Source organism: Macrotis lagotis, chromosome 8, assembly GCF_037893015.1.
Source record: "Macrotis lagotis isolate mMagLag1 chromosome 8, bilby.v1.9.chrom.fasta, whole genome shotgun sequence".
NCBI lineage: Eukaryota > Metazoa > Chordata > Mammalia > Peramelemorphia > Peramelidae > Macrotis > Macrotis lagotis.
This window is the reverse complement of record NC_133665.1, coordinates 182,292,514-182,317,177: the sequence shown is the minus strand read 5'-3', so window position 1 is coordinate 182,317,177 and position 24,664 is coordinate 182,292,514. Positions and strand designations below refer to the sequence as shown.

At 45.6% G+C, this 24,664-nt stretch overlaps 1 protein-coding gene and 1 long non-coding RNA gene across 5 annotated transcripts in view; one reads left to right on the top strand and one right to left on the bottom strand.

Annotated features, from left to right (window-relative positions):
• Nucleotides 1–5,158: 5,158 nt before the first annotated feature.
• On the bottom strand, nucleotides 5,159–20,113 carry LOC141495043 (uncharacterized). Its single transcript, XR_012470645.1, has 5 exons — nucleotides 19,503–20,113; nucleotides 18,555–18,666; nucleotides 12,756–12,878; nucleotides 9,365–9,424; nucleotides 5,159–5,618 (listed from the first exon to the last, which is right to left on the bottom strand). It is a non-coding gene; the product is annotated as an uncharacterized LOC141495043 (long non-coding RNA).
• Nucleotides 20,114–20,521: 408 nt separating this feature from the next.
• GOLGA4 (golgin A4) overlaps nucleotides 20,522–24,664 on the top strand; it is a 105,750-nt gene continuing 101,607 nt past the window's right edge. For all 4 annotated transcript variants that reach the window (XM_074199060.1, XM_074199059.1, XM_074199058.1 and 1 more), the window contains exon 1: nucleotides 20,522–20,627. In XM_074199060.1, coding sequence (XP_074055161.1) covers nucleotides 20,571–20,627 — 57 coding nt within the window. In that variant the 5' untranslated portion in view covers nucleotides 20,522–20,570. The remainder of the gene's footprint in view (nucleotides 20,628–24,664) is intronic.

The window sequence follows — 24,664 nt, the reverse complement described above, 5'->3', positions numbered from 1 at the left end:
CTCTGAAAGTTCTTTTTCAGTCATGTCCAAGGCTTTATGACCCCATCTGGGGTTTTCTCGGCAAAGATGCTGGGATGATTGGCCATTTTCTTCTCTAGTTCATTTTACAGATGAGGAAATTGAGGCAAGCAGGCTAAAGTGGCCTGCCCAGTCAGAGGCACGCGGCTAAGAAATGTCTGAGGCTGGATTTGAACTCATGAAGGTGTCTTCTCATTGGGGCCCAATGCTTTAACCACTGTGCCACCTTACAGTCATGCTATGTCTACACAGTGAGTGGAAGAAAAATGACAAGAATAATAAAATATAACATATAGTTCGAGGCAGCAGGTAAATTTAGTAAATTCAGGTGAAAAGAGGAAAAAAATTGAAACTGTAGTAAGACAATCTGAGTTCAATTCTGTCTCTGTGTGACCTCAGGAAAATCACCTACCTCCCTGATTTGTTTCCTTTTCTGGAAACAAAGGCTTCTGAGGTCTCTTCCAGTTTAAAATCTATGAAATTTTTAATAGTATTTTATTTTTTTCCCCCAATTACATGTAGAATTCAACATTCATTTCTGTAAAATGTTCTCCCTCTTCCCTCCCCAAGACAGGAAGCAATCTGATACAGTGTTGGGAGCCAGGGTCTCTAAGCTGTTTGACACAGTCTCAGCAAGAAGACTCAAGGCAGTCACACTGCCTGATGGAACAACATTTCCTTCTTCAATATATATAGGGATTTCATGCATACCAATATTTATAGGTTTATTATTGATTATAATATTTACTCACCCTAATACTGGAATGACTATAAAGGAAGGATTTCAGAAAAATTCCTTGAATAAAACAGATTGTAAACTGTCCAAATTTAACAGGACTGCCTCTCTCTGAGGCATACAAAGGCTTTAACCTTATGAAATCTCTGGAAAACCCAACACTAGGAATTCCAAGGAGATATCAGAATATATACAGGGAAAACAGATACAAGATGGGTCTGATAGAATTCCAGGGAAATTAATAGTTTTGCCCCCCCTTACCATACACAGGAATATATGAAAAAGATGGTGAGAAAATAGTACAGGGGACTGATATGTGAACTCTAACAGCCTTAGTTTCATGGGAAAGAATAAAAAAATCACAGAAACTGTGGCTTCTACCAACAAGGCCAGAAAGAAAAATTGGTTATTGTAAGAGTTAACGGATGGGTGGACAAGCATAAAGACCCTCACTATAGATTGTTAAGGAAGTGTATCTAAAAACATTACCTACACAAAAAAATATAAAAAACTTTCCATTAAAAGAATTGCTTAATTAATAACTTTAAATGTATTAACAATTATACAGTGTAGTAATAAATAAGGTAACAGACAGGTTAAGGTCATCATGGTCTGAGTAGGGATAAGAAATCAGTTAACTATATGATTATTACTTAAACTTGTAATCACATGATTAAAACTTGCAACCATATGAACTATATGATTGATGATGAAAAGTATACACTCTCGTAACCAAGGAAATGATCTCAGCTTGTTTGCTTGCTTGAAACATACATGATTCTGAAACTATAAAAATAAATCCAAGCAGCTGACACTCACTTAACCTGCTCCTGCCTTTACCCACTTGTTCACTCAACTCACTTCCCCGACTCTATCCCTCCTGTCAGGTTCCAAGGACCCCACAGAGGCTGGACTCCCCCCAATACAGGTTATACATTTTAGAAAAATATTTAATAGTATTTTATTTTTTTCCCAATCACATGTAAAAAGAGTTTTTTTGTAAACTTTTAAAATCTGAAATTAAGTCTTTTCTTTCATAATGAAGCTGCAATTATGTGACAAAAATACTGAATTATAGTTAGCATTTATATAGCTTTTTAAGGTTCACAAAACACTTTATTAATGTCATTTCATTAGATTCTCACAGCAACCATGGGAAATAAAAGGCCATTATTATCTCCATTTTATGATTAGGAAAGTGATATTGATAGGTTAAGCGATCTGTCCAGGGTTAAATAACCAGCAAGTATCAGAATTCAAACTCAGGTCTTCCCAATCCCACTTTCAGAGCTTTATTCACTCTGCCACCAAGCTGCCTGGGTTAAAGCAGGATAAAGGCAAGAAGCTTCATTTAGCATCCGTTCTCTAGCCAGCACTCTCCATGGTGGTGATTACTCATTTAGAATAAAAACTTGCTTTTAAAATCTCATGGAGAAGAATGGTGAAAGGTCGGGAACAATGAGAAACAACAAAGAGAACTGAAGAGTCTGCAGAATGTTTGGCAAGATGTCCAAGTCAAGCTGGACCTGAAGTCAGACCCCAAGCTGTCAGTTGGTCAATAAACATTTAAAATGATTTGAGAGATAAAACAGAAGGAGGACTACAAAAGGATAAAAGTGGAAAACTTTTGCTAAGCCCCCCACCCCAAAGCCCATTGATATAGGACTCTCCTCTTTAGTGGACATCCATTTCCCACATTTGGGTGGGGTGGAATTGGTTAGAACAGGATAGAAAAGAACTGTGCTGTCTTCAGACTTCCTACATTTTCTTGAGTTCCCTTGAGTCTATTTGGGTTCTGCAGTCACTATGGGCACCTCTGGGCTTGCTGCTCTGAGAGAGAACAAGGACAATGCCAACCCAACTTCAGTGTCTAGGAAGAAGTCAACATGAAAGGAGTTGGCAGTCTCCGTCATGGCCCTGCATGAGGCACTTGGGGGAACTTTTCCCTTGAATGAGAGCTGGGGTTCTCTCTCTTGGTTGAGATGCATTAGCTTGCTTCCAATGGGAGAGCTCCTTCATTCTGTATTGTCTGGTATACTCAATTCAGTTCAATAAATGCCTACTTGTGTAAGATACTGTGAGAATCACTGGGGCACAGTGACTGCCACAAAAAGAGACAAGAGTCCTTGCTTTCTAGGAGTACACAATCGAATGAGCGTGGGGAATAACAAAGAAAGACATACAAAGCAAATAATATTCAATAATAACAACAAAGCTAGAGACAACACAAACAGGAGGCAAGGTACTGGAGTCAAGAGAGGCTTCCTATAGAAGGTGGGATTTTAGTTGGGACTCAAAGGAAGCCAGGGAGGAATGGAAGGCATGGAAAATGTATATTCTCCTATATCGCTATTTTCTTTGATTTCTGTCTCGTTATTGACTTGGATTCATGAGTTTCTTTGCTACTTACCGTGAGTTCACTGTGAAACTAGTATTTGGTGGGAAGGAAGCCAAGCTTTGAATATAAAGCTTAGATCCTCTTTTCCCCATGATCGTGCAGCAACCAGGTGCTTGGCTTGAACCTGAAAACGACATCCTCTAGACTAACAATATTTGGGAGAGGATAGATGAACTTCCAGACTGGTATTCCAATTTTCTGATGAGTGAAATGTTCAAACTTCAAGCCCTAAGTCTTTGTTTCTCCTTGGCTCAGTACATAAAGTCTCCCTTGGAGGAGGATGGAGGGGAATGGGCTAGAAATGTCTAGTTTGTCTCCCTTCAAGTCACACAAAGACATTCCCCAAGCTAATTGTGGGGAGTGGCTTCATTGCATTTATAACACTCAACTTTACTCCATCAAGAACAGAAGAACCACCCCCTACATTCAAGAAAGTAGAAATAACTAAAGAAAACAGAGGTGGAAAGAGCAATTAAATCAGACTAAGTATCCCTAAAGGAGGTCTATGCTGGAGGAGACAAAATGGAGAGGGTACAGTGGCAAAGATTCTCAAGCAAATCAAGAGAAAGTGAGGTCCAAAACTACTGGAAAAACTAGAGATGTCATTTATTGATACAAAGGCAGTCAGCAATCACTGTCAGCTCACTTTTCCATCCCTACACAATCATTATGAGAATGGTCTACAATCAGTGTAGCCAAACTTAAGAATGGAGTTCACTAATCTGTATGGAAAATCTCATCTTGACTTCATTTTTAAATGTAATGTTATTTGTGTTTTATTGTATTTGTATTTATTTTGTTAAATATTTCCCGATTATATTTTTATCAGGTTCATGGAGTGTTGGCTGTGTGTTTGACACCTCTAATCTACATATACTTTTTTTAGTTTTTTTTTTTGGCAAGGCAATGGGGTTAAGTGGCTTGCCCAAGGCCTCACAGCTAGGTCATTAAGTATCTGAGGCCAGATTTGAACTCAGGTACTCCTGACTCCAGGACCCGTGTTTTATCCACTGCGCCACCCAGTCACCCCTACATATACATTTTTGAGGAAAATATGAGGAGAAAATGAGCAGACTTTCCAAATGATATTCTGTAGGAAATGACTTATTTTTCATTTTGATGAAAATAGGAAGAGAAAATGGAGACTTTCCAAATGATATTCCGCAGGAGATGACTTTCTTTTGGTTGTTCAGACTTGTAGTTTCATTGGCACAGGAAATTCTATTAAAGCAGAGAGCCAACTCTTCTCTAAGCAAGTACAGCTTGGGGGTGGAGAGATGGGGGTAGTCCAAGAATGTGTCAGGAGTGGGTCTTAAACTCAAATTTTCCTGATTACAAATTGGCTGTCTATCCTCTACCCAGCAAGGTCTCATATGTAGCAAGTAACGGAGCCAGGATCTGAGCCTTCTTATTACAAGTCTAATTGGAGAGAAGGTAGGAACTATTGGGGTCATCCTCTCAGAAGGAGGCTGGTGGGCTTACAGAAGTCCTCAGAAATAAGTTCTGGATACATCTTGATACTGATATGACTTGGAATTTGTTTTCTTGGCATTATTATCATAGAGAAGTAATTTTATCCTTGGCAGTTTGGTGGTGCTGTAGTGGATAGAGCATTAGGTCTCACCTTCCTAAATTCAAATCTGGCCTCACATACTTACTGTGTGACTCTGGACAAGTCACTTAACTATTTCCTCAGTTTCCTCATTTGTAAAATGAGCTAGAGAAGGAAATGGCAAACCACTCCATGTCCCTGCCAAGAAAAATCCCAAACTGGGTCACAAAGAGATGGACACAACTACAAAACGACTAAACTGTTAATAGCAAAAAAATTTCATTCTGCCAAGAAGATCCTTCTTAGTTCTCCAGATGAGTCATATGGGCAACTTTGGAAAGGGAGGGCCAGGAATTCTCCTTCTATTGTCATTATTGTAATGATTCCATAAGAACACATTGGGTTTTCTTTTTGAAAGATTTTATTTATTTTGAATTTTACAATTTGCCCCCAATCTTGCTTCTCTCTCCTCACCCCCCACAGAAGACAGTTTGATAGGGTTTACATTAGAACACCAATTCTTGATCAATCATCCTTAATAATCTTATAGCAGCTCCTTTTCCCTAGCCATGGACCATTTACTCTTCAAACAGGACTAGAGTCTAAGTGGAACCACCTCTCTACTGGAATACAGTTCAACAAAGTTTACATTCTATGAGTAGCTGGACAGATGAGGCCCTTATTATGATCCCAGCTGTAGTCATGAACTTGGGAATGGATGACCTTTAGGAAGTGAAGAGAGAAGGCCATTCTTCATTAACCACAGAATCTATGGAAAATGTGTTCCTGGGGATAAAGTTTAGCTTCCTTGCAAACCAATGGCTCTCCTTAGTTTTTGTCCATGGTGCCACAGATAGATCAAACTTGCCAAGCAAGATACTTGGGGTGTTGTTCAGAGATTCCATAACAGAAACCTGCCCATATGGAAACAGAGATAAATAAGGTCAAGTCTGCATGGAGAACAACAGCTTCTTTTAATCCCAACTCTACATAACCTGACTAGGTGGAGCAGGTCTACCAAACCTTACTGCACTGCCTTAATAATAATGATAATATTAACTGACATTTAAATATAGCTTGTGTCAGAAACTGGGTTGAGTGCTTTGTAATTATTATCTCATTTCATCCTCACAACTACTGTGTAAAGCATTGTCGTTGTTGTTGCTTGTCCTTTGTTCTTTTTTGTTTGCTTGTTTTTTGCAAGGCAAGGGGATTAAGTGATTTGCCCAAGGTCAAACAACTAGGTCATTATTAAGTGTCTGAGGCTAGATTTGAACTCAGGTCTTCCTGACTCCAGGGTTGGTGCTCTATCTACTGCATCACCTAGCCGTCCTCATTGTCCTTTATTCCTTTTTTTGTTTTGTTTTTAGGTTTTTGCAAGGCAAATGGGGTTAAGTGGCTTGCCCAAGGCCACACAGCTAGGTCATTATTAAGTGTCTGAGGCTGGATTTGAACTCAGGTACTCCTGACTTCAGGGCCGGTGCTCTATCCACTGCATCACCTAGCCGCCCCCATTGTCCTTTATTCTTGAAGAAGACCATGACATCAGGAAGGTGATGTCATTCATGACATGCAAGTAAATTGGATTTAAGTGAGGGGATGCTGTGCAAAGTCACCAGTTTCATTCTCTCCTCCAGATTCATCTGGATCCAGTGGAGGTAGTTGCTGTCATTATTACCATTTCACTGATGAGGAAACTCAGGCAAAGAGAAGCAAATGATTTGCCCAGGGTTACACATGTAGTAAGCATCTGAGGCAGGATTTGAACTTAGACCCACTGGGATCCCTTTAGTATTGTTTAGTGAGTCAGCTGATGGTAATTTCAGGAAAATCACAGGACAGATGTATCCACAGGATCAAAAAGCCTGATTAGCACCATAGTTCTGGGAGAATTGTGAAATTATTCTGTAAGAGAGATTTTTATTTTCATTCCTACATTTATTCCTTCTAACCAGCCTTATAAGATTAGACTCTGAGTTCCTTGAAGGCAGAGAATGTCTTTTCACACTTAATGAATACTCACTACTATACAGAGTCTGGCAGATGGTAATGGTGAGAAGAATGCAAGAAAAATGACTATTTTTTCTTTTAAGGACTCCCAGCAGCAGAAGTTATTGAGTCATTTTTAAATTATGTTTGATGCTTTATGACCCCATTTGGGATTTTCCTAGCAAATAATGGAATGGTTTGCCATTTCTTTACCTAGCTTATTTTACAGAGAAGGAAACTGAGGCACATAGGGTCACAGCTACTATTTCTTCTTAAAAGACTCTCAACAGCAGTAGTAGCAGTCCTGAAGATTGGGAATGGGGTTCTTCCATGGAATCAATCAACCAATCAATCAACAAACACTTATTAAGAATTGATTTGTTCCAGGCAAGGGCTGAAATTGGATCCAGGAGCTAAGTGACACTGGGACAGCTGAAGATGGGCAATTTGCCCGGGTTTGGACTGTAAAGCTGCCTATCTTCTAGCTTATCTTCAATTTGCTCTGTTTGTATACTTACACATAGACACTGTTTATATAGGCTATGTTGAGATATCTCCTTAGTTATTGGGGTAGCAGGGGGCACAGTGTGTTGCATCTGGAGTAAGGAAAATCTGAGTTCAAATCCAGCCTCAGACACTTACTAGCTATGCAACCCTGGGAGTCTCTTAACCCTGATTGCCTCATTTTCCACATCTGTAAAAGGAACTGCAGAAGGAAATGGCAAACCATTCCAGTATTTTTCCAAGAAAACCCCAAGTGGTGTCACAAAAGGGTGGACATGACTGAAATAACCAAACAAAAACCAAAAATCCTAGCTATTTACACAGAACCTGGCACAAAATAGGATTATGGGATTTTTTTTTGGTGGGGCAATGGTTAAGTGACTTGCCCAAGGTCACACAGCTAGTACATATCAGGTATCTGAGACCAAATTTGAACTCAGGTCTTCCCGACTCCAGGGCTGGTGTTCTCTCTCTTCCTGGTGCCACCTAGCTGTCCCCCTTAATAGGCTCTTTTTTTTTTTTTTTTTTTTTTAGATTTTTCAAGGCAATGGGGTTAAGTGGCTTGCCCAAGGCCACACAACTAGGTAATTATTAAATGTCTGAGACCGGATGTGAACCCAGGTACTCCTGACTTCAAGGCCGGTGCTCTATTCACTGTGCCACCTAGCCGCCCCTAATAGGCTCTTATTAGATGTTTATTGAGTCAGCAGAGGAGGGCTAGGGCCCAGGTCATACAAGTTGATCTAAAATTGTGCCTCTGACAAGATCTCTTGGTATTTCCCAAGGCTTCCTCTTTGCAGTTGAGTAAAGGATTGTGAAGTGAAACTGAGTCTTCCTGCTGATAAATAGAATGTACAACCTTGTCCATGAAGCCATGGTGATCTCCTCCCCACCAAAAGGGTTCTCAACCTGTTTCAATTTTCTTGAGCACCCTGACCAGATTTCTTCAGAAATATTCTTTCCAAACCTGGTTCCATCCCTTCTCTTCTCTTTGCATCTATAAATAATAAATGAAGGCAGGTTGTACCTTTAGGCCACTAACCAAGAGTCAGTGTCTGGATGATGGGAACTTGTTCTTGTGGGATTTAGATACAACCCTAGGATATTATTGTGTTGTGGGTTTTGAGGGGGCCTGAACTATGAATTCACCAGTAGCATGAAGAGCCCTTTTCCCTCCCAATGGAAATCAAAGGTAATTCTACAATTTAGAGTCAAAGAGTTCTTTCTATAGGGTGCTGAGAGGTTGATGGGCTTTCCCATCCTTAAGAGTCAAAGGCAGGATTTGTTGCCTCATGGGCCAACCCCATTCACTGATGGACACTGCCTTGAAACAGGGATGAGGATCTGGGAGACATTGGAGGGAGGGTCTCCCAGGGTCATTGATCTTCTTTTTTCCTCCCTTGTGGTGTGAAGATTCTCTTGCTCTGGGATTCCAGGGTCATGCTCATAGGCCTGATTTCCAATGAAATTAGTAGTTCTTCATTGAGTGCCTTGGACCCTGACCCTCTTCTTTTTACCTTGGGGTCTCAGGTTAGGACTCCTGTCTTCCCTTGAAGATGTGAATATGATCACAAAGCAAGGCCTACTGCTTTTAACATTATGGGCCAACTGGTTTCTTCTATGAAATCTCCAAGTTCCCAAAGCAGCTGTACCAGCCCAGAACGGTGATTGATATTCTATTTTCCTAACCAAGCCAGAATCTCTGATGAATTAAAGTCAAAATGAAAAGAATAATAAGCATTTGGGGGCAGGGTGGTGTGATGGACAGGGAGCCCAGCCTGGGTTCAAACCTTGCTTCTGACACATAGAGTCAGGAATTCCTTTTTATGACCAGGATTATTTAACACATGCTCAAGAGGGAGCTGAGTAAAGTCACCAGGGAACCAAGCTTTAGGTTCAATTCTTCCCTCTTCTACTAACTGACCTGGGACTGGGAAAGACAAAACCTCTTAGGACTCTGGGCAATTGTTTAAGACTGGGGACCAGGGGTGGCTACGTGGCGCAGTGGATAGAGCAATGGCCTTGGAGTCAGGAGTACCTGAGTTCAAATCTGACCTCAGACATTTAATAATTACCTAGCTGTGTGGCCTTGGGCAAGCCACTTAATCCCACTGCCTTGAAAAAGAAATTAAAAAAAAAAAGACTGGGCACCAGAGAAAGTACTGACCTGCATTGGTGGAAGGACTTTTCTATCTTGAGAGTTCTCTGTATCAATGAAACTCTGGATCTGTATTGTGGAAATATATTTAACATGATTGTATATACATAACCTATATCAGATCAATTGCTGTCTTGGGGAAGGGAGGAAAAGGGAAAAATCTGAGATTCACGGATCTTGTAAAAATGAATATGGAAACTGGTCCTGGAGTCATGAGGACCTGAGTTCAAATTCGGCCTAGCTGTGTGGCCTTGGGCAAGTCATTTAACCCCACTGCCTTGCCAAAAACAAGAAAATGAATGTGGAAACTATATTTACATGTAATTGGAAAAAAAATACTATTAAGGGGCAGCTAGGTGGCGCAGTGGATAAAGCACCAGCCCTGGAGTCAGGAGTACCTGGGTTCAAATCCGGTCTCAGGCACTTAATAAATACCTAGCTGTGTGGCCTTGGGCAAGCCACTTAACCCCATTTGCCTCTCAAAAAAAAAACAACTAAAAAACTAAAAAATACTATTAAGTGAAATTATAGGCCTAGTCTCTATTCCATATATATATTTATATAAATATATATATATGAACATATTTTCTGCCTCCCCTCCCCTCCCCCAACAATGTTTTCATATTCCCTTGCCTAGGACAGTGACTGGCATGTAGCAGATACTTAATCCCATTAACGATCGATTGCTGAAAGGGAGGGTGGGGGGGCCTGGAGAACCAGGCCAAGTCAAAGCCTACATGTAGAGTTGGAAACTTGGACCAGAGAGGTTGGCATTTTGAATGCAGTGTAGCTTTGGTACACTAAATGGCTCTTTAATGTAGGTAAAGAGATTTTTCTCTCCCCAAGAGCCTAATTAGGGGGTGATCAGGAAAGAACAAGGGCAAGGCCCTGAGGCCAAATTGGGGAGAAGCCAAGGGGCTCTTTGGCACCACTTCCCCCTTTTAGTGCTTCTCCACCAGCGCCCCCTCCCCCACCAATAGCATCAGAGCTTAATGCAGAGTGCTTCAAAAAGCCTTGGTAAAGGTTGAATTTGTTTTTGAGGCTCCACTTCAACCTGTTGCCATGACAACAGGGAAGAGAATGTCATGACTTGCAAGTGAATTTGATTTAAGTGAGGCAGGGCTGTGGGGCCAGCTGCCATCTATGGATCAGGGACTGGAGATGGCACAGATGCAGGGGAACATCTTGGGGGGAGAGTTTAATCTTTAGGAGCTAAGATCTGGCCAAGGTCTCCGTTTGGCTAAGGCAACGCCTTTACAGTGATGAAAGCTAGGAAAGAAATTAAGCAAAGAATGGCCTCTTTTACCTAGTCAAAAAATTAATAATAATAATAATACTATTAGATTCTCAGGTCAAAACTGAGACAATTGCTGTTACAATCACTCTGAGCCATCAGAATCCAATCAGTGACTAAGATAGGCTTGGACTGGGACCTAATGGCCAATCTGGGAGAGTCAGAGGGATTTGGATTTAAGGCATGGTCCTTACAAAAGAAATCTAACCCATAAATTCCAAGGTATCTTGTGAGGTTTTGGTAATCAAAATTTATATTCCTTTTGGCAGAACACCCCCAGGAAGTATATGAATCCTTGGGTAGACAGAAGGAAAGGAGGGAGCAAGGTAGAAAGGAAGGCAGGAAGAGAAAGAGAAAGAGAAAGAGAAAGGGAGGAATGGAGGGAGGAAGGAAAGAAGGGAGGGAGGAAGGAAGGGAAAGAGAAAGGGAGGAAGGAACAAAGAAACAGAAAGGGAGGAATGGAGGAGGGAAGGAAAGGAGAAAGGAAGGAAGGAAGAGAGAAAGGGAGCAAGGAGGAGGGAAGGAGAAAAGAAAGGAGAGGGAAGGAGGGAGGAAAAAAGAAAGAAGAGGGAGGGAGAGAGGAAGGAAAGAAGGAAGGGTGGGAGGAAGGAGCTTATGCTGTCCACCTAGAACTGGTCAGTTAGACCCTGAGTGGGGCAGCCACTCCTCCTCCTCACAGCTTGTTTGTTCCTCCATTCTCTTTTTTTCACTTCAAATGTCATTTTTCATGGATTAGCACTGCATCACTGATTTCTGGAAAAATCTCCTGAAGCTGGCATGTAAACAAATCCCAAGTGATACAGCAGTAGATGTTAGTGCTTGTCAGGAAGGGAAAAGGGAAGAAGGGAGAGAGGAAGGAAGGAAAGAAAGGAGGGAGAAAGGAAGGAAGGAAGAAAGGGAGGAATGGAGGGATGGAGAAAAGGAGAAGAGAAGGAAGGAAAGAGGAAAGGAAGAGAGAATGGGAGGAAGGAAGGAAGGAACAGAAAGGGAAGTTTGGAGGAAGGAAGGGAGAAAGGGAATGAAGAAGAGAGGGAGAGGCAAAAGAGAAGGAAAACAAAGAAGGAAGGGAGGGAGGGAGGGAGGGAGGAAGGAAGGAAAGGTGGATAGAAGGAAGGGTAGGAGGGAGAAGCTGCATTGTCCACCTAGAACTGTTCAGTTAGGCCCTGAGTGGGGCAGCTTCTCCTCCTCACAGGTTATTTCTCCATTTTTTCCCCACTTCAGATGACATTTTCCATAGATTAGCACTGAGTCATTGATTGAAAAGATCTCCTGAAGCTCTCATGTAAATAAATCCCAAGCGATGCAGCAGTGGTTGCTATAGGGTGTTAGTGTTTGTTAGGAAGGAAAGAAGGGAGGGAGGGAGGAAGGAAGGGATGGATAAAGGGAGGACTGGAGAGAGAAAGGAAAGGAGGAAGGAAGGAAGGCAGAAAGGAAGGAAAGAAGGAAGGGAGAGAGAAAGGGAAGAAAGAAAGAACGAACAGAGTGAGGGAGGGAGGAAGGGATGGAGAAAGGGAGAAAGGGAGGGAAGAAGGAAGGAAGGAAAAAGGGAAGGAGGCGAGGAAAGAAGAAAAGAATAGAAAAAGGAGGAAGGAAGAGAAGAGGAGGGAAGAAGAGGAAAAAAGAAAGAAGGAAGGGAGGGAGGGAGGGAGGAAGGGAGAGAGGGATGGAAGAAGGAAAGGAGGAAGCACGGGTGAGAGGAAGGAGCTGTGTTGTCCACCTAGAACTGGTCAGTTTGACCCTGAGTGGGGGCCTCCTCCTCACATGTTGTTTATTCCTCCATTTTCTTTCCCCCCCCCCCATTTCAAATGACATTTTTCATGGATTAGCACTGAGTTACTGATTGAAAAAAATTTCCTGAAGCTCTCATGTAAATAAATCCCAAGCCATGCAGCAGTGGATGCTACAGAGTGATGGTGTTTGTTAGGAAGGAAAGATGGGAGGGAGGGAGGGAGGGAGGAAGGAGGGAGGAGGTAGGGAGGAAGGAGGGAGGGAGGGAGGGAGGAAGGAGGGAGGGAGGGAGGGAGGAAGCAGGAGGTAGGGAGAGGGAAGGAAAGGGAAAAAGGAAAGAAAGAAGGAAGGGTGAGAGGAAGGTGCTGTGTTGTTTACCTAGAACTCGTCAATTGGACCCTGAGTGGGGCAGCTACTCCTCTTCACAGGTCATTGTTTTTCCATTCTCTTTTTTTTCACTTCAAATTACATTTTTCATGGATGCTAGCACTGAGTCACTGCCTATGGAAAAATGTGAAGACATCATATAAACCAATCCCAAGCAATACAGTAGTAGATACTATAGAGTGCTAGTGCTTGTCAGGAAGGAAAAAAGAGAGAGAGGAAGGGATGGAGGAAGGAAGGAAAAAAGAAAGGGAGAAATGGAGGAAGAATGGGAGGGAGGGAGGAAGGAAGGAGGGGAGGAAGGAAGAAAGGACCAGAGAAAGGGAGGAAGGAGTTATGAAGGAGGAAAGAAGGGAGAGGGAAGGAGAGAGGGATGGAAAAAGGAAGGAAGGGTGAGAGGAAGGAGCTGTATTGTCCGCCTAGAATTGGTGAGTTGGGCCCTGAGTGGGGTAGCCACTCCTCCTCCTCACAGGTTGTTGTTTGTTTCTCCATTCTCTTTTTTCACTTCAAATCACATTTTTCATGGATTAGCACTGCATCACTTATTCTGGAAAAATCTCCTGAAGCTGACATGTAAATAAATCCCAAGCAATGGAACAGTAGATGCTACAGAGTGTTAGTGTTTGTCATGAAGGAAAGAAGGGAGGGAGGGAGGGAGGAAGGAAGGAAGGGGGAAAGAAAGAGGAAGGAAAGGAGAGAGAGAAGGAGGGAAGAAAAAAGGAAGGAAGGGAGGGAGGGAGGGTGTGAAGGAAAGAAGGAAGCAAGGGTGGGAGGAAGGAGCTGTGTTGTCCACCTAGAACTGGTCTATTGGGCTCTGAGTTGGTTGTTTGTTTCTACATTCTCTTTTTTTTTTCACTTAAAATTACATTTTTCATGGATACTAGCACTAACCCTGGAAAAATCTGAAGATATATAAATAAATCTCAAACATGCAACAGTGGATGCTATGGAGTATTAAGTGCTTGTCAGGAAGAAAAAAAAGGGAGGCAGAGAGGCAGTGAAGGACAATATCAATATTTGTGAATAGAAGGGGTCCTTGACAGCTTTCTGGGCCCAGAGAAACTCCTCAGAAACATAACTTTGGCTAGGTGCCTTTGGGTCTGAAAATAATCTGACAGGCCCCACATGCTTGACTCTGAGGTCACGGATATACCATAAATGTGTCTAAGATTCACAAAGCACCCATGTTATCCTAATTATCTTGCTGTATCTGTAAGATTCCTGCTTTCTCCCAGGACTGCCTCCCCTTCCCCAGATGCGACTGGAACCATCAGAGAGTAAATTTCCCTCCTTCAAACCTGTGGGAAGTCTGTGAATATGTGAAGGAAGGATGGGAGGGAGGAAGGAAGAGGAAAAGAAGGAGGAAGGAAAGGAGAGGGAAGGAGTGAAGAAAAAAGAAAGGAAGGAAGGGAGGGAGGGAGTGAAGGAAGGAAGCAAGGGTGGGAGGAAGGAACTCTGTTGTCCCCCTAGAACTGGTCCTTTGGGCTCTGAGTTGGGCAGGAAACTTGTTCAGACATAACACAACCCTGACCCTTTCCCACTCTGTCTAGGCCCTTATCTATACTGAACCCTACGTTTACCTATGTTTGTAGTAGTATGACAAGACAATATATCTAACTGCTGTCTTTGCTTCTGTCTCCTACTTGCTCTCAGGAAACCCCTCCAAAAAAAATTCTAAAAACCCTATCCCCTGAACACTCAGGGACTGTCTGATTTGGGTCCTCTTCATCCTTGGGCAGTCCCCAGGAAATTAAAGATCTCCAAACTTATCCAATTTTGGTCCCTGTCTTGCTCTTTGGGTTCAGCAGGAGGAAGAAAGGGAGGAACGGAGAGAGAAAAGAAGGAATGGAGGGAAGGAGGAAGGAAGGAAAGAAGAGAGGGAGAAAGGGAAGAAGGAAGGAATGGAGAAAGGGAAGAATGGAGGGAGGAAGGAATAAGAGAAGGAAGGGAGGGAGAAAGGGAGGAAGGAAGGAAAGAAGGAATAGAGAAAGGGAGAAATGGAGGGGAAGAAAGAGGAAAGGAAGAGGGAAGGGAGAGAGAAGGAGAGGGAAAAAAGAAAGGAGGGATGGAAAAAGGAAAAGAGGAAGAAAGGAGCTACATTGTCCACCTAGAACTGGCTAGTTGGGCCCTGTGTGGAGCAACTACTCTTCCTCACAGGGGGAAAAATGGAGGAAAGGAGAGGGAAGGAGGGAAGGAAAAAAAGAAAGGAAGGGAGGGAGGGAGTGAAGGAAAGAAGCAAGGGTGGGAGGATGTGGATTAACACTGAGTCACTGACTGGAAAAATCTCCTGAAGATGTCATAAAAATAAATCCCAAGTGATGTCACAGTAGATGTTGCTGCTTATCAGGAAGGAAAGAAAAGAGGGAAGGAGGGAGGGAGGAAGGAAGGAAGGAAGGAGGGGAGGGAGAGAGAAAGGAAAGAAGGGAGCAGGGAAGGAAGAGAGGGAGAAGGGAGGGAGGAAGGAAAGAAGGGAGGGAGGAAGGAAGGAAAGGAGGAAGGAAGGAGGAAAGGAGGAAGAGAGGGAGAAGGAAGGAGGAAGGAAGGAGGGAAGGGTAGGAGGTGCTGTCTACCTAGAACTGGTCAGTTGGGCTCTGAAATTATATTTTTCATGGATTAGCACTGAGTCACCAACTCTGGAAAAATCTTCTGAAACTGGCATGTAAATAATCCCAAGCGATATAGCAGTGGACACTACATTGCCAGTGCTTCTCAGGAAGGAAAGAAGGGAAGAAGGGAAGGAAGTGTTTAATATCTTATAGACAGGGGAGAGTTAAGAGACCTGAGGTGAGTTCCTGGCTCCATTGCTGACCTTTGAGGACATGGATAAGTTATTGGTTGTTCTCTGTGGGCCTTGTATTAACAAGGGAAGAGAATATTTTGGTTAATCTGAGAAGATAACAAGGGACTCTCAAATCCTCCAGTGCTTCCATTGGCCTGGTATGGGAACTAAATAACAAAGACAGATGTGAAGCAAAGGCCCAAGTGTCTGGGCCTGAAAAGTCAGGCTTGCTCCAGAGTGACTCATGCTCCTAGAAAAGGCTCTGATTCCAAGACCTTGACGTCAGAGATTCTTCAGGTCCTTTACCAGGGCTAACTCATGGTGCCCAAGGGAGGGGTGAGTGGGGAGGGGAAATCTTTCTGGTGCAACAGGGTTCTCATGTCCTTGGCCTCAAGACAGCGTATTCCTAAAAATATTACAGGGTCATATATTTAGAGAGAGAGAGATGGGACTTTAGGGTCCATGAGGGACCTGAAGTTGATGGAAGTTAAATGACTTGCTTAAGGTTATAATGACAGAGGTAGAATTGGAACCCAGGCCCTTTAATGCCAAAAAGGGATGGCACCTTTTTGCAGAAAGTGCCAAGGTATGGAGTCAGGAAAAGTCATCTTCTTTAGTTCAAATCCAGCCTCAGATACTTACTAGCTGTGTGACCCTGTGCAAGTCACTCCAACCTCATCTGTAAAATGAACTGGAGAAGGAAATGACCAACCACTCCATTGTCTTTGCCAAGAAAACCCCAAATGGGGTCATGAAGAGTTGCATAGGCTTGAACAACAATATCCCAAATAAGATCTAAAACTCCCCAGACATTATTTCCCTTCCCTCCCACCCATTACCCAGGACTAGGGCCCAGAGCTACCTGCTGTGTACAGTGTAAATATTCCTGGGTAATCAACAGTTCAGACCATGCTCATTCCTTTCTAGTTAGCCTCTCCCTCCCCTTGGAGACAACCCAAAGGGTCCAGGCCCTCGGATAAAGGGAGAATTCACACTTTAGGACCTCCACAGAGGCCCCCCTCCCTTAACCTAATGCTCTACTGGTCCCTATTAGAATGTGACCTGGTAAGCAGGCAGGTCTTACTGTTTTATCCTCTTCATATAAGCTTTTTTATTCATTCATTCATTCACACTCTCTCTATATATACATGTAAAAATTATGCAGGAACAGATTGAAGAGAAGCAGCAGAAAGGGCCTAGACCAAGTTTCCTTCATACTTTTATCTCTATTAAAACCTTCTTCCATTTCCTAATTGTGGAATGGAAATTATTCTTAGTTTTATCTGGTTGTGGAGATTCAACTCTGGAGGGACCTAAAAATGGGTCCAGTGATGATGATGATGATGATGGTGTCTTTGTCTGGGTGTGTGTGTGTGTGTGTGTGTGTGTGTGTGTGTGTGTGTGTGTGTTGACTCTCCAAGATGAGCTGGCCTCAATTCAGAGAGGCCCAACACCCCAGGGTCACAGGAAGATTAATTTTGCAGACAGTCATTCTCAAATATCTCATACCCAGTTATAAAAGGGTGACAATTATTGGGGATTTCTCCATTTCCCTTCCAGACCACATCAGTCCCTCAAAAGGACTGAAGTTTATGGCTGCCAAACAAACTTTTGGTAGTTGTTGAAAGTCTTTCACCATCTGGTACCAACCTACATTTTCTAGGGGATTATAACTCCAATTTTCCCCCAAACTCCCTAGGACTAGCTATTCTGCCTTGGTGCATTCCATTTCCAGTCTCTTGGCCTCTGGCTGCCTCCATACTTGCCTGGGATCCTTTTTCCCTTTCCCTTAGCTTTCAAAGCTCAGTCCAAATGCTTCTTTCTAAGTGAGGGAGGCCTCACTGATCTCCCCCATGAATCTTCCTTTAGCCCCAATTCCTTTGTATTCATTCTCTATGTATTAACTGAGTGAGTGCCAGTTGGTTTCCCCAAGTAAAAGGTGAGCTCTCTGAGGCCAGGGGTTGTTTCATTCCTGTCTTTGTATTATTAGCACAATTATTGGCACAAACCAATCAGTGATTAATTGATTGAATGATTATTCTCCTGTAGAATGTGTGGTTGGGACTATAGGAATCATGAGTCCAAGCTGGCTTATTACAAAGAAGGAAACTGAGGTCTAGAAGCAGTACATAGTAGTTAGATCCTCAGACTAAATAAATCAGTCCTTTGATCATTTGAAGTGGGGGACTAGAAGGAGCTGTGGGAAGGGTAGGGGAAACAGAAAGAGGAGAATAGAGGCACAAAAAACTAATCAGGGGGATGGACAGAGGTGTCTGTGTTGTCAGATGCAATTGGTGTCACCAAATTGAAGACTGAGAGTTGGTGAAAGTGAATGAATTCCCATACAGCCCTGGGATTTTAAAATTGCTCAGAATTTTTATAGAAGCCTACAAAGTGACCAGATTAAAACCTTTTCTCCTCCTGGAAAAGTAGTAAGTGCTTTGAGGACAGGCTTGGAGGGGTTTGAGAGACACACACAGAGAGAGAGAGAGAGAGAGAGAGAGAGAGAGAGAGAGAGAGAGAGAGAATGAGAGAAGACATATAGCCATTATAGCCATAAGGGCTGGCTTAGCTTGGCCATATGGCATAGGGGTCTATCCAGTGGGCCTAGGCTGGGAGCACGTGGTCTAAGAAAGAGAGAGATAGTCATCCTTGCAAGGAGAAGGTAGGGTGAAGAAGCCGAAAGGGCTGCACTTCTTTTCTGGATGATTTAAATGCACTTCTGAAGTGGGCTGTATGAGGGTGGAGCTTGGGGAGTGGTCTAGCACCTGGCTCCAGGTATTCTCCAATAGGCAAGCTACAAACTGGTCTTTCCTGTCCCAAGGTATGTGACCTCTAAGTCCAACCTGTCATTTTCTGTCATGCCAGCATAAACTTGACCCATCAATGGCCAAGGTCACACTGGAGAACTGAGTGGTGTTTTAACAGAGTGTTAGAAATAATAAATGAAAGATTTACAAAATTTGTTTCCAATTAATTTCAAAATTCCCTTTGCCCAGGATTCTCTGCGTCACCTGGAGGGAAGGACTGTGGCATCCATCACTAAAGGGGCCAAAGGACATCAACTGCTTAGTGCTTCCAATACTTCCATCTGGAATCCATAGGTTGCTTCCAGTGGACCAGAACCTATGGGGAAAATACAACTTGTGAAATTCCAAGGGTACCTTTTAAAAGAAAAGCATCACCTTGATCACTCAACCCCAAATCCTGGCCAGATTGGCAGATGAAAAAATACAATCCTGGAATTCTGGGGTCTCTTAAGGCCCTCTGCTTCTGCCTGCTGGGTCATGCAGAGTCTGGGAGGTTATCTTTGGGGCCCCCCAAATGTCAGGCCAGCAATACTAGGTGAAAGGGAGATTTCTGTTTCTCCTAGAGTGTTTACAAGCCCAAGCTTCACCTACAAAGAGTTTCTCTACTCTGGGAGACAGGGTACGTCTTCTCTTATTCTGTCTGTCTCTGTGTCTTTGTCTCTCTCTCTCTCTGTCTCTCTGTCTCTCTGTCTCTCTCTCTCAGGAATGGTGGAAGAGGAGGAGGTCCCTCCCTTTACTTAGTCTGGACCTTAGACTTCCAGAGTAGGAGGGAACTTTGGAGGGGACGCACCCCTTACTGATAGAAATCAGAAAATGTGTTGCAACTGAATGGTTTTGGGAACGGCTTGGGGCACCACCCAGCTTGCCAGTCTGCCTCTCCTAACTTTGACTCATTTTCTTTACCAGAAGTTCCGTGGAGTGGGTGGGCACTGTCTCTAATGGGGCCTTTGGGAGAAGCGAAAGGGCCAGGACCGGAGCATTGCCTGGCAGAAGCCTGGCACCACTGGCTCCCCAGTTAGGCCTGAAAGGAACTGGAGTCCATCTGGTCTGACTGGTGCCTGCTGGGACAGGAGGGCCTCCTCCCAGTGAGAGTGCCCGGCTCAGCCTGTATCTGTCCAGCTAGTGCAGAGGAATAGGCCGCAAGGAGCTTACCCTCTAATGGGGAGCGAGAGGGAGGGCCAGGGCCCCCATCCCGCCTGGAAGTGAGCCGGGCCATAAAGAAGTTGGGGCTCCCCCGGGGTCCTGGGTGCCTCTCAATCACAGCCGGGGGGCTCAGTTTCTTAAGGGCCCAGTGACCTGGTCAACCTCGAGTCCCTCATGGGGAAGCCGGGGAGCTGAAGCAGGCCTAGGCCCCCCAGGCCCTCCGGGGCGCGACCGCCAGCTCCCTGGCCAGGCATTCATTCAGGGGCCGGGCGGCCTGCCTTCCCGGGGACACAAAGGCTGGAACCTGGAAGGTCCTGCCCCCGGGCCCCGCTCTTGCGCTAACTTTTTGGCTTTTACAAGGCAGCGGGTGGGTGGCTCGCCCAAGGCCCCGCAGCTAGCGCATGCATTCGAACCCAGGCCCTCCTGGCTGCGGGGGGTGCTGCCAGCGGGGTGCCCGGCTGCCCCTGGAGTGGGACAGAAGGCGGTGGGCAGCTAGGGGGGCTCTGGACATGTGCTGTGAGCAGTAATCCGGGCGCGCACGCTGTCCTGGCCTCACGGGGGCTGCAGGCCGGACGCCGGACTCGAACCGGCCACTGGCCTCGGCCTTCTCCAACTCCGGGGGGGGCTCCGTAACCACGGTAACCGCGGGAGCCGGCGGGCGGCGCGGGGGGAGGGCGGGCGGGCGGCGCGGGGGGAGGGCGGGCGGGCGGGCGGCGCGGGGGGAGGGCGGGCGGGCGGGCGGCGCGGGGGGAGGGCGGGCCGGCTCCCCACGGCGCAGGCGCGCACTGGCTCCTCCTCCCTTCCGGCCCCCGGCCCGCCCCCGGCCCGCCCCGCCGGCGCTTGGGCCCCGCCGGCCTCCGTAGACGCGCGTCCGCGAGCTCCACGTTGGCCGCGCAGGCGCGCTGAGGGCGTCGCGCTCCCGCCGGGCCTCCGCCGTCGCCGTCGCCGCCGCCGCGGCTGGCTGGATGGGGGCGCGGGGGCCGCGCCGAGGCGAGGCGGGGAGGGCGGGAGCCGAGCCGGAGCAGCCGCCGCGCGGGGAGCGGAGCCGCCGCCGCCCGGCGCCCGGGAGGCCGCACCATGTTTAAGAAGCTGAAGCAGAAGATCAGCGAGGAGCAGCAGCAGGCGGCGGCCCAGGTACCGCGGCGCCCGCGCCCGGCACACCCGGGGCCCCGGCCCCACTCCCCGCGGGCCCCCTCGTCCGGGGCGCCCCGGCCTTGGCCTTGCTGCAGGAAGGGCCCGGCGCCTGGCCGTCCGCGGCCGGAGTGGGCGCGGCGGGATGCGGCCAGCCCCGCCGCCTCGGGAGGGCGCAGGCCCCGGCGGCGCCCGGCGCCCGGGCCGCCCGCACAGACCCGGCCGCACAGACCCGGCCGCACAGACCCGGCCGCACAGACCCGGCCGCACAGACCCGCCGGCCCGCCGGCCCGCCGGCCCGGACCACAAGGACTGCTTTCTTTTGGCAGGGCGGTGCGGCTGGTGACTTGCCCAAGGCCGCACGGCTAGAGCACTGCTGAGTGTCTGGGAGTCGGATCTGAACTCAGGGCCTCCTGGGTGCTCCATCCACTGAGCCACCCGGCCGCCCCGAAAAGGAATTCTATAAAGCATAGTCATTTAACGTAATGCAATGGGGTTGGTGACTTGCCCAAGGCCGCACGGCTAGGGCACTACTGAGTGTCTGAGTCAGATCTGAACTCACGTCCTCCTGGGTGCTCCATCCACTGAGCCACCCGGCCTCCCCAAAAATGAATTCTATAAAACATAGTCATTTAACGTAATGCAATGGGGTTGGTGACTTGCCCAAAGTCATACAGCTAGGTAATCAGTATCTGTGGGCAGATTCGAACCCAAGTCCTGCCGACTCCTAGGCTCTATCTGCATTTTTTGTTGTCTGTGGTGGTTTTATCATGCTAGGCAGGAAGGGAGATCACGCCCGTCCTCAAGAAGGTGAGATATCTGGGCAGCTAGATGGCACAATAGATAGAACATGGGCCCTGGAGTCCGGAGGACCTGAGTTCAAATCCAGCCCCAGCCGCTTGATGGTTGCTAGCTGCATGACCTTGGGCAAGTCACTTAACCCCATTTCCTCCCCCCCCCAAAAAAATTCTTCCTCTGGACTGTATTCTCAGGAGTAACATTGCTGGGTTAGAAGTTCTGATCAGTTGAATGACTCTAACTTAGAAACAGGTGCTTTTTCAAAGTGACCACCTAAAATTACTTTTATAAACATCTACACTACACAGTCCACCAGCTATTTTCTTTTTTTTTGTTGCATGTGTGGTTCTTGTGAGACAGTGGGGTTAAATGACTTGTTCAAGGTCACATCTAGTAAATGTCAAGTGTCTGAGGTCAGATTTGAACTCAGGTCCTCCTGACTCCAGGACTGGTGTTCCATCTACTGTGCCACCCAGCTGGCCCCATCAACATTTTTCTTTAAAAAATCACTTTCACTTTACTAATTAATAATTGTGAGGTGGTCTTAGTTGTTTTATGTCACATTTCTTTATTCTTATGTTAATATGAGTTTCTTTTTGGGATTGTTCATTTTATGATTTCATTTCTTCCCCAGAGATTGTATACTTGACTTGTATCAGGGCCACATTGGCAGAGACTCAGACTGTATGCTCCTGGGAGTTGTGTATTTTTGCTTATTTTTTGGTATTTTATTGGGATGGAGAACTCCATTTTTTGAAACTCCTGGCAATACATATCACATCTGCACTCCTTCAGCTTATATTCTTTTTTTTCCCCTTTGGAGGTAACTGGGTTTCAGTGACTTGCCCAGGGTCACCTACCTAGTAAATGTCTTTGAAGTCAAATTTGAATTCAGGTCCTTCTGAACTGTGCCACCTAGTTACCTCTAGCTTATAGTTTTAAGACTTGAGCACAGAGAGGTTGAGGTGCCTTACCTTTGTCCCCTATGCCTGAATGCCTAGGCTCTGTGACTCCATTCAAATAATACTGCCCTCTTAAGGGTGGGAAAGTGAGTCAAGTGTTTACAGTGTGCTGGTGTTCCCAGTCTGACGGGGCAGTCAACATGAAGATAGTAAGCTTCATTTTAGACATCTAGGGAACAGGTGAAATGCTGTGTCAGAGAAGGCACTAACACCTTGAGGTGGGCTGGGTGCCCTCTGAATCTCTGAAGGATGCCAGCGGCAGGTTGAGGAGGGAGAGTGATGCTAGCCTAGGGGACTGCTGGAGAAAAAACATGGCATCAGCAGATGGGTTGTAGTGTTAGGAATAGGAGCACCCCTGGGGGATGACTGAAAAAGGTGGAAAGGGGAGAGGTCTGAAGAACTTTGAATGCTGCACCAAGGATGCTAGATTGGATCCTGGAGGTAGTAGGCAGCCACAGGAGGTCATGAAGTAGGGAGAGATGATAGGCTCACTCCTGTGCTTTGGAAAAGTCACTTTGGAGACATGGAGAGGGTGAATTGTAGGAGAGTGAAACTGGAGAAGCAGGAGACCTGTGCAAATGTCCAGGTGTGAAGTGATGAGGACCTGAAATCTGTTGTGACTGTTGGAGTGGAGAGGCAGGGATGTATGTGAAGGTAATGATCAGATTAGGCCCCAGGATCTATGGCTGTGGTGCATGGTCATCAGCCAGCAGGCCCCAGGATGGTGCCAGTGGCAGAGGAGAGAAGGGGATCATATGAGAGATGTCATGGAGGTGAAACAAGCCCTTAGCTGTAGATTGGATATGGGGCTCCTGGTGAGAGAGTAAAGAGTTGAGAATGTCCTGGAGTGTGAACCTGGCTGGCAGGGAGAATGGGGATGCCCTTAATTGTAATGGGGACTGGAAGAGGGAAAGGTTTTTTGGGGAAGATAATTAGTCCAATTTTGGGTATGTTTAGTTTTAAGATTATCTGTGGAACATCAGTTCCAAATGTCCAGTAGGCAATTACTGGAGGGGCAGCAGAAAAATTATCATTACCTGTATAGGTAGATTTGAGAGTAATTGGCATAAATCTCTGACAGTTGAGTCTATGGGACTTACGAGATCACCAAGTGAAGAAGGCCCAGGACAGAGTTTATCCAGTCTTGATGATTGAATCAAGACAGGTAGGAGGAGAACCAAGAAACAAGAGAGAAGAGGAGCAATTGAGTGTTGGGAGATTGCAGAGAAGCCAAGAGGGATGAGGAGTAAGAAAGTGCGATTAAGAGATCCTTGGCAACTTGGGAATAACTGAGCCAGCTCATAGGAAGTTCAGAAGAGAGTAAGAGGAAAGGGAGTGGCGAGATGGCCTGAAAGAGGTGAGATGGGACGTGATAGCTGGGGGTGAGGGATCACATGAAGATGGGGGAGATGGACACGTGTGGGCAGTAAGAAAGAAGCCAGGAGATGGGCATAGAGTGAAGATAAGTGAGAGAGTGAGGATGATAGAAGGAAGGGGATCAATCAATAAACATTAAGCACCTACTGTGTGCCTGTGGTTATTCAGTTATTTCAGTTCCTTGTGACCCATTTGACCCCATTTGGGTATTTTTTTGCAAAAATCTTGGAGTGATTTGCCATTTCCTTCTCCAGTTACTTTGACAGGAGGGAACTGAGGCAGTTAGGATAAAGTGACTTGCCCAGGGTCACACCGCTAGTAAGTCTCTGAGGTCAAATTTGAATTCAGATCTTCCTAACTTTAGATCCAGGTTTTTATCCACTGAGCTATTACCTAGCTGTGCCTCCATAAATATGTTGTAGTAGTAGCAGTGGTGGTTGTTTTTCACTCATTCAGTCCTGTCTCACTTTTGTGACCTCTGATCCCATATGGAGTTTTCTTGGTTGAGATAACTGGAGTGGTTTGTATTTCCTTCTGTGGATTAAGCCAAACAGAAGTTAAATGACTTGCCCAGGGTCACACAGCTAGTGAGTGTCTGAGGCCAGATTTGAAGTTGGGTCTGTCTGACTTTTGACCCAGCTCACCAAGTCATCTAGCTGCCTCCGTTATGTGCATCACATCCACCTTGTACCTAACACTGAGTTAGAGACTGATGATATAAAAAAGAGGCAAAAGCCCCACCAGCTCCCCAAGAAGTTTGCAGTCTAATGGGGAAGGAAATGGGCAAAGTAATTTATACAAAGCAAACTATATGCAAGATAAGTAGAAAATAATCCATTGAAGGAATGCACTAGAATTCAGAGAATATGAGAGGGATTTTAATTAGTACTTGAAGGAATTATT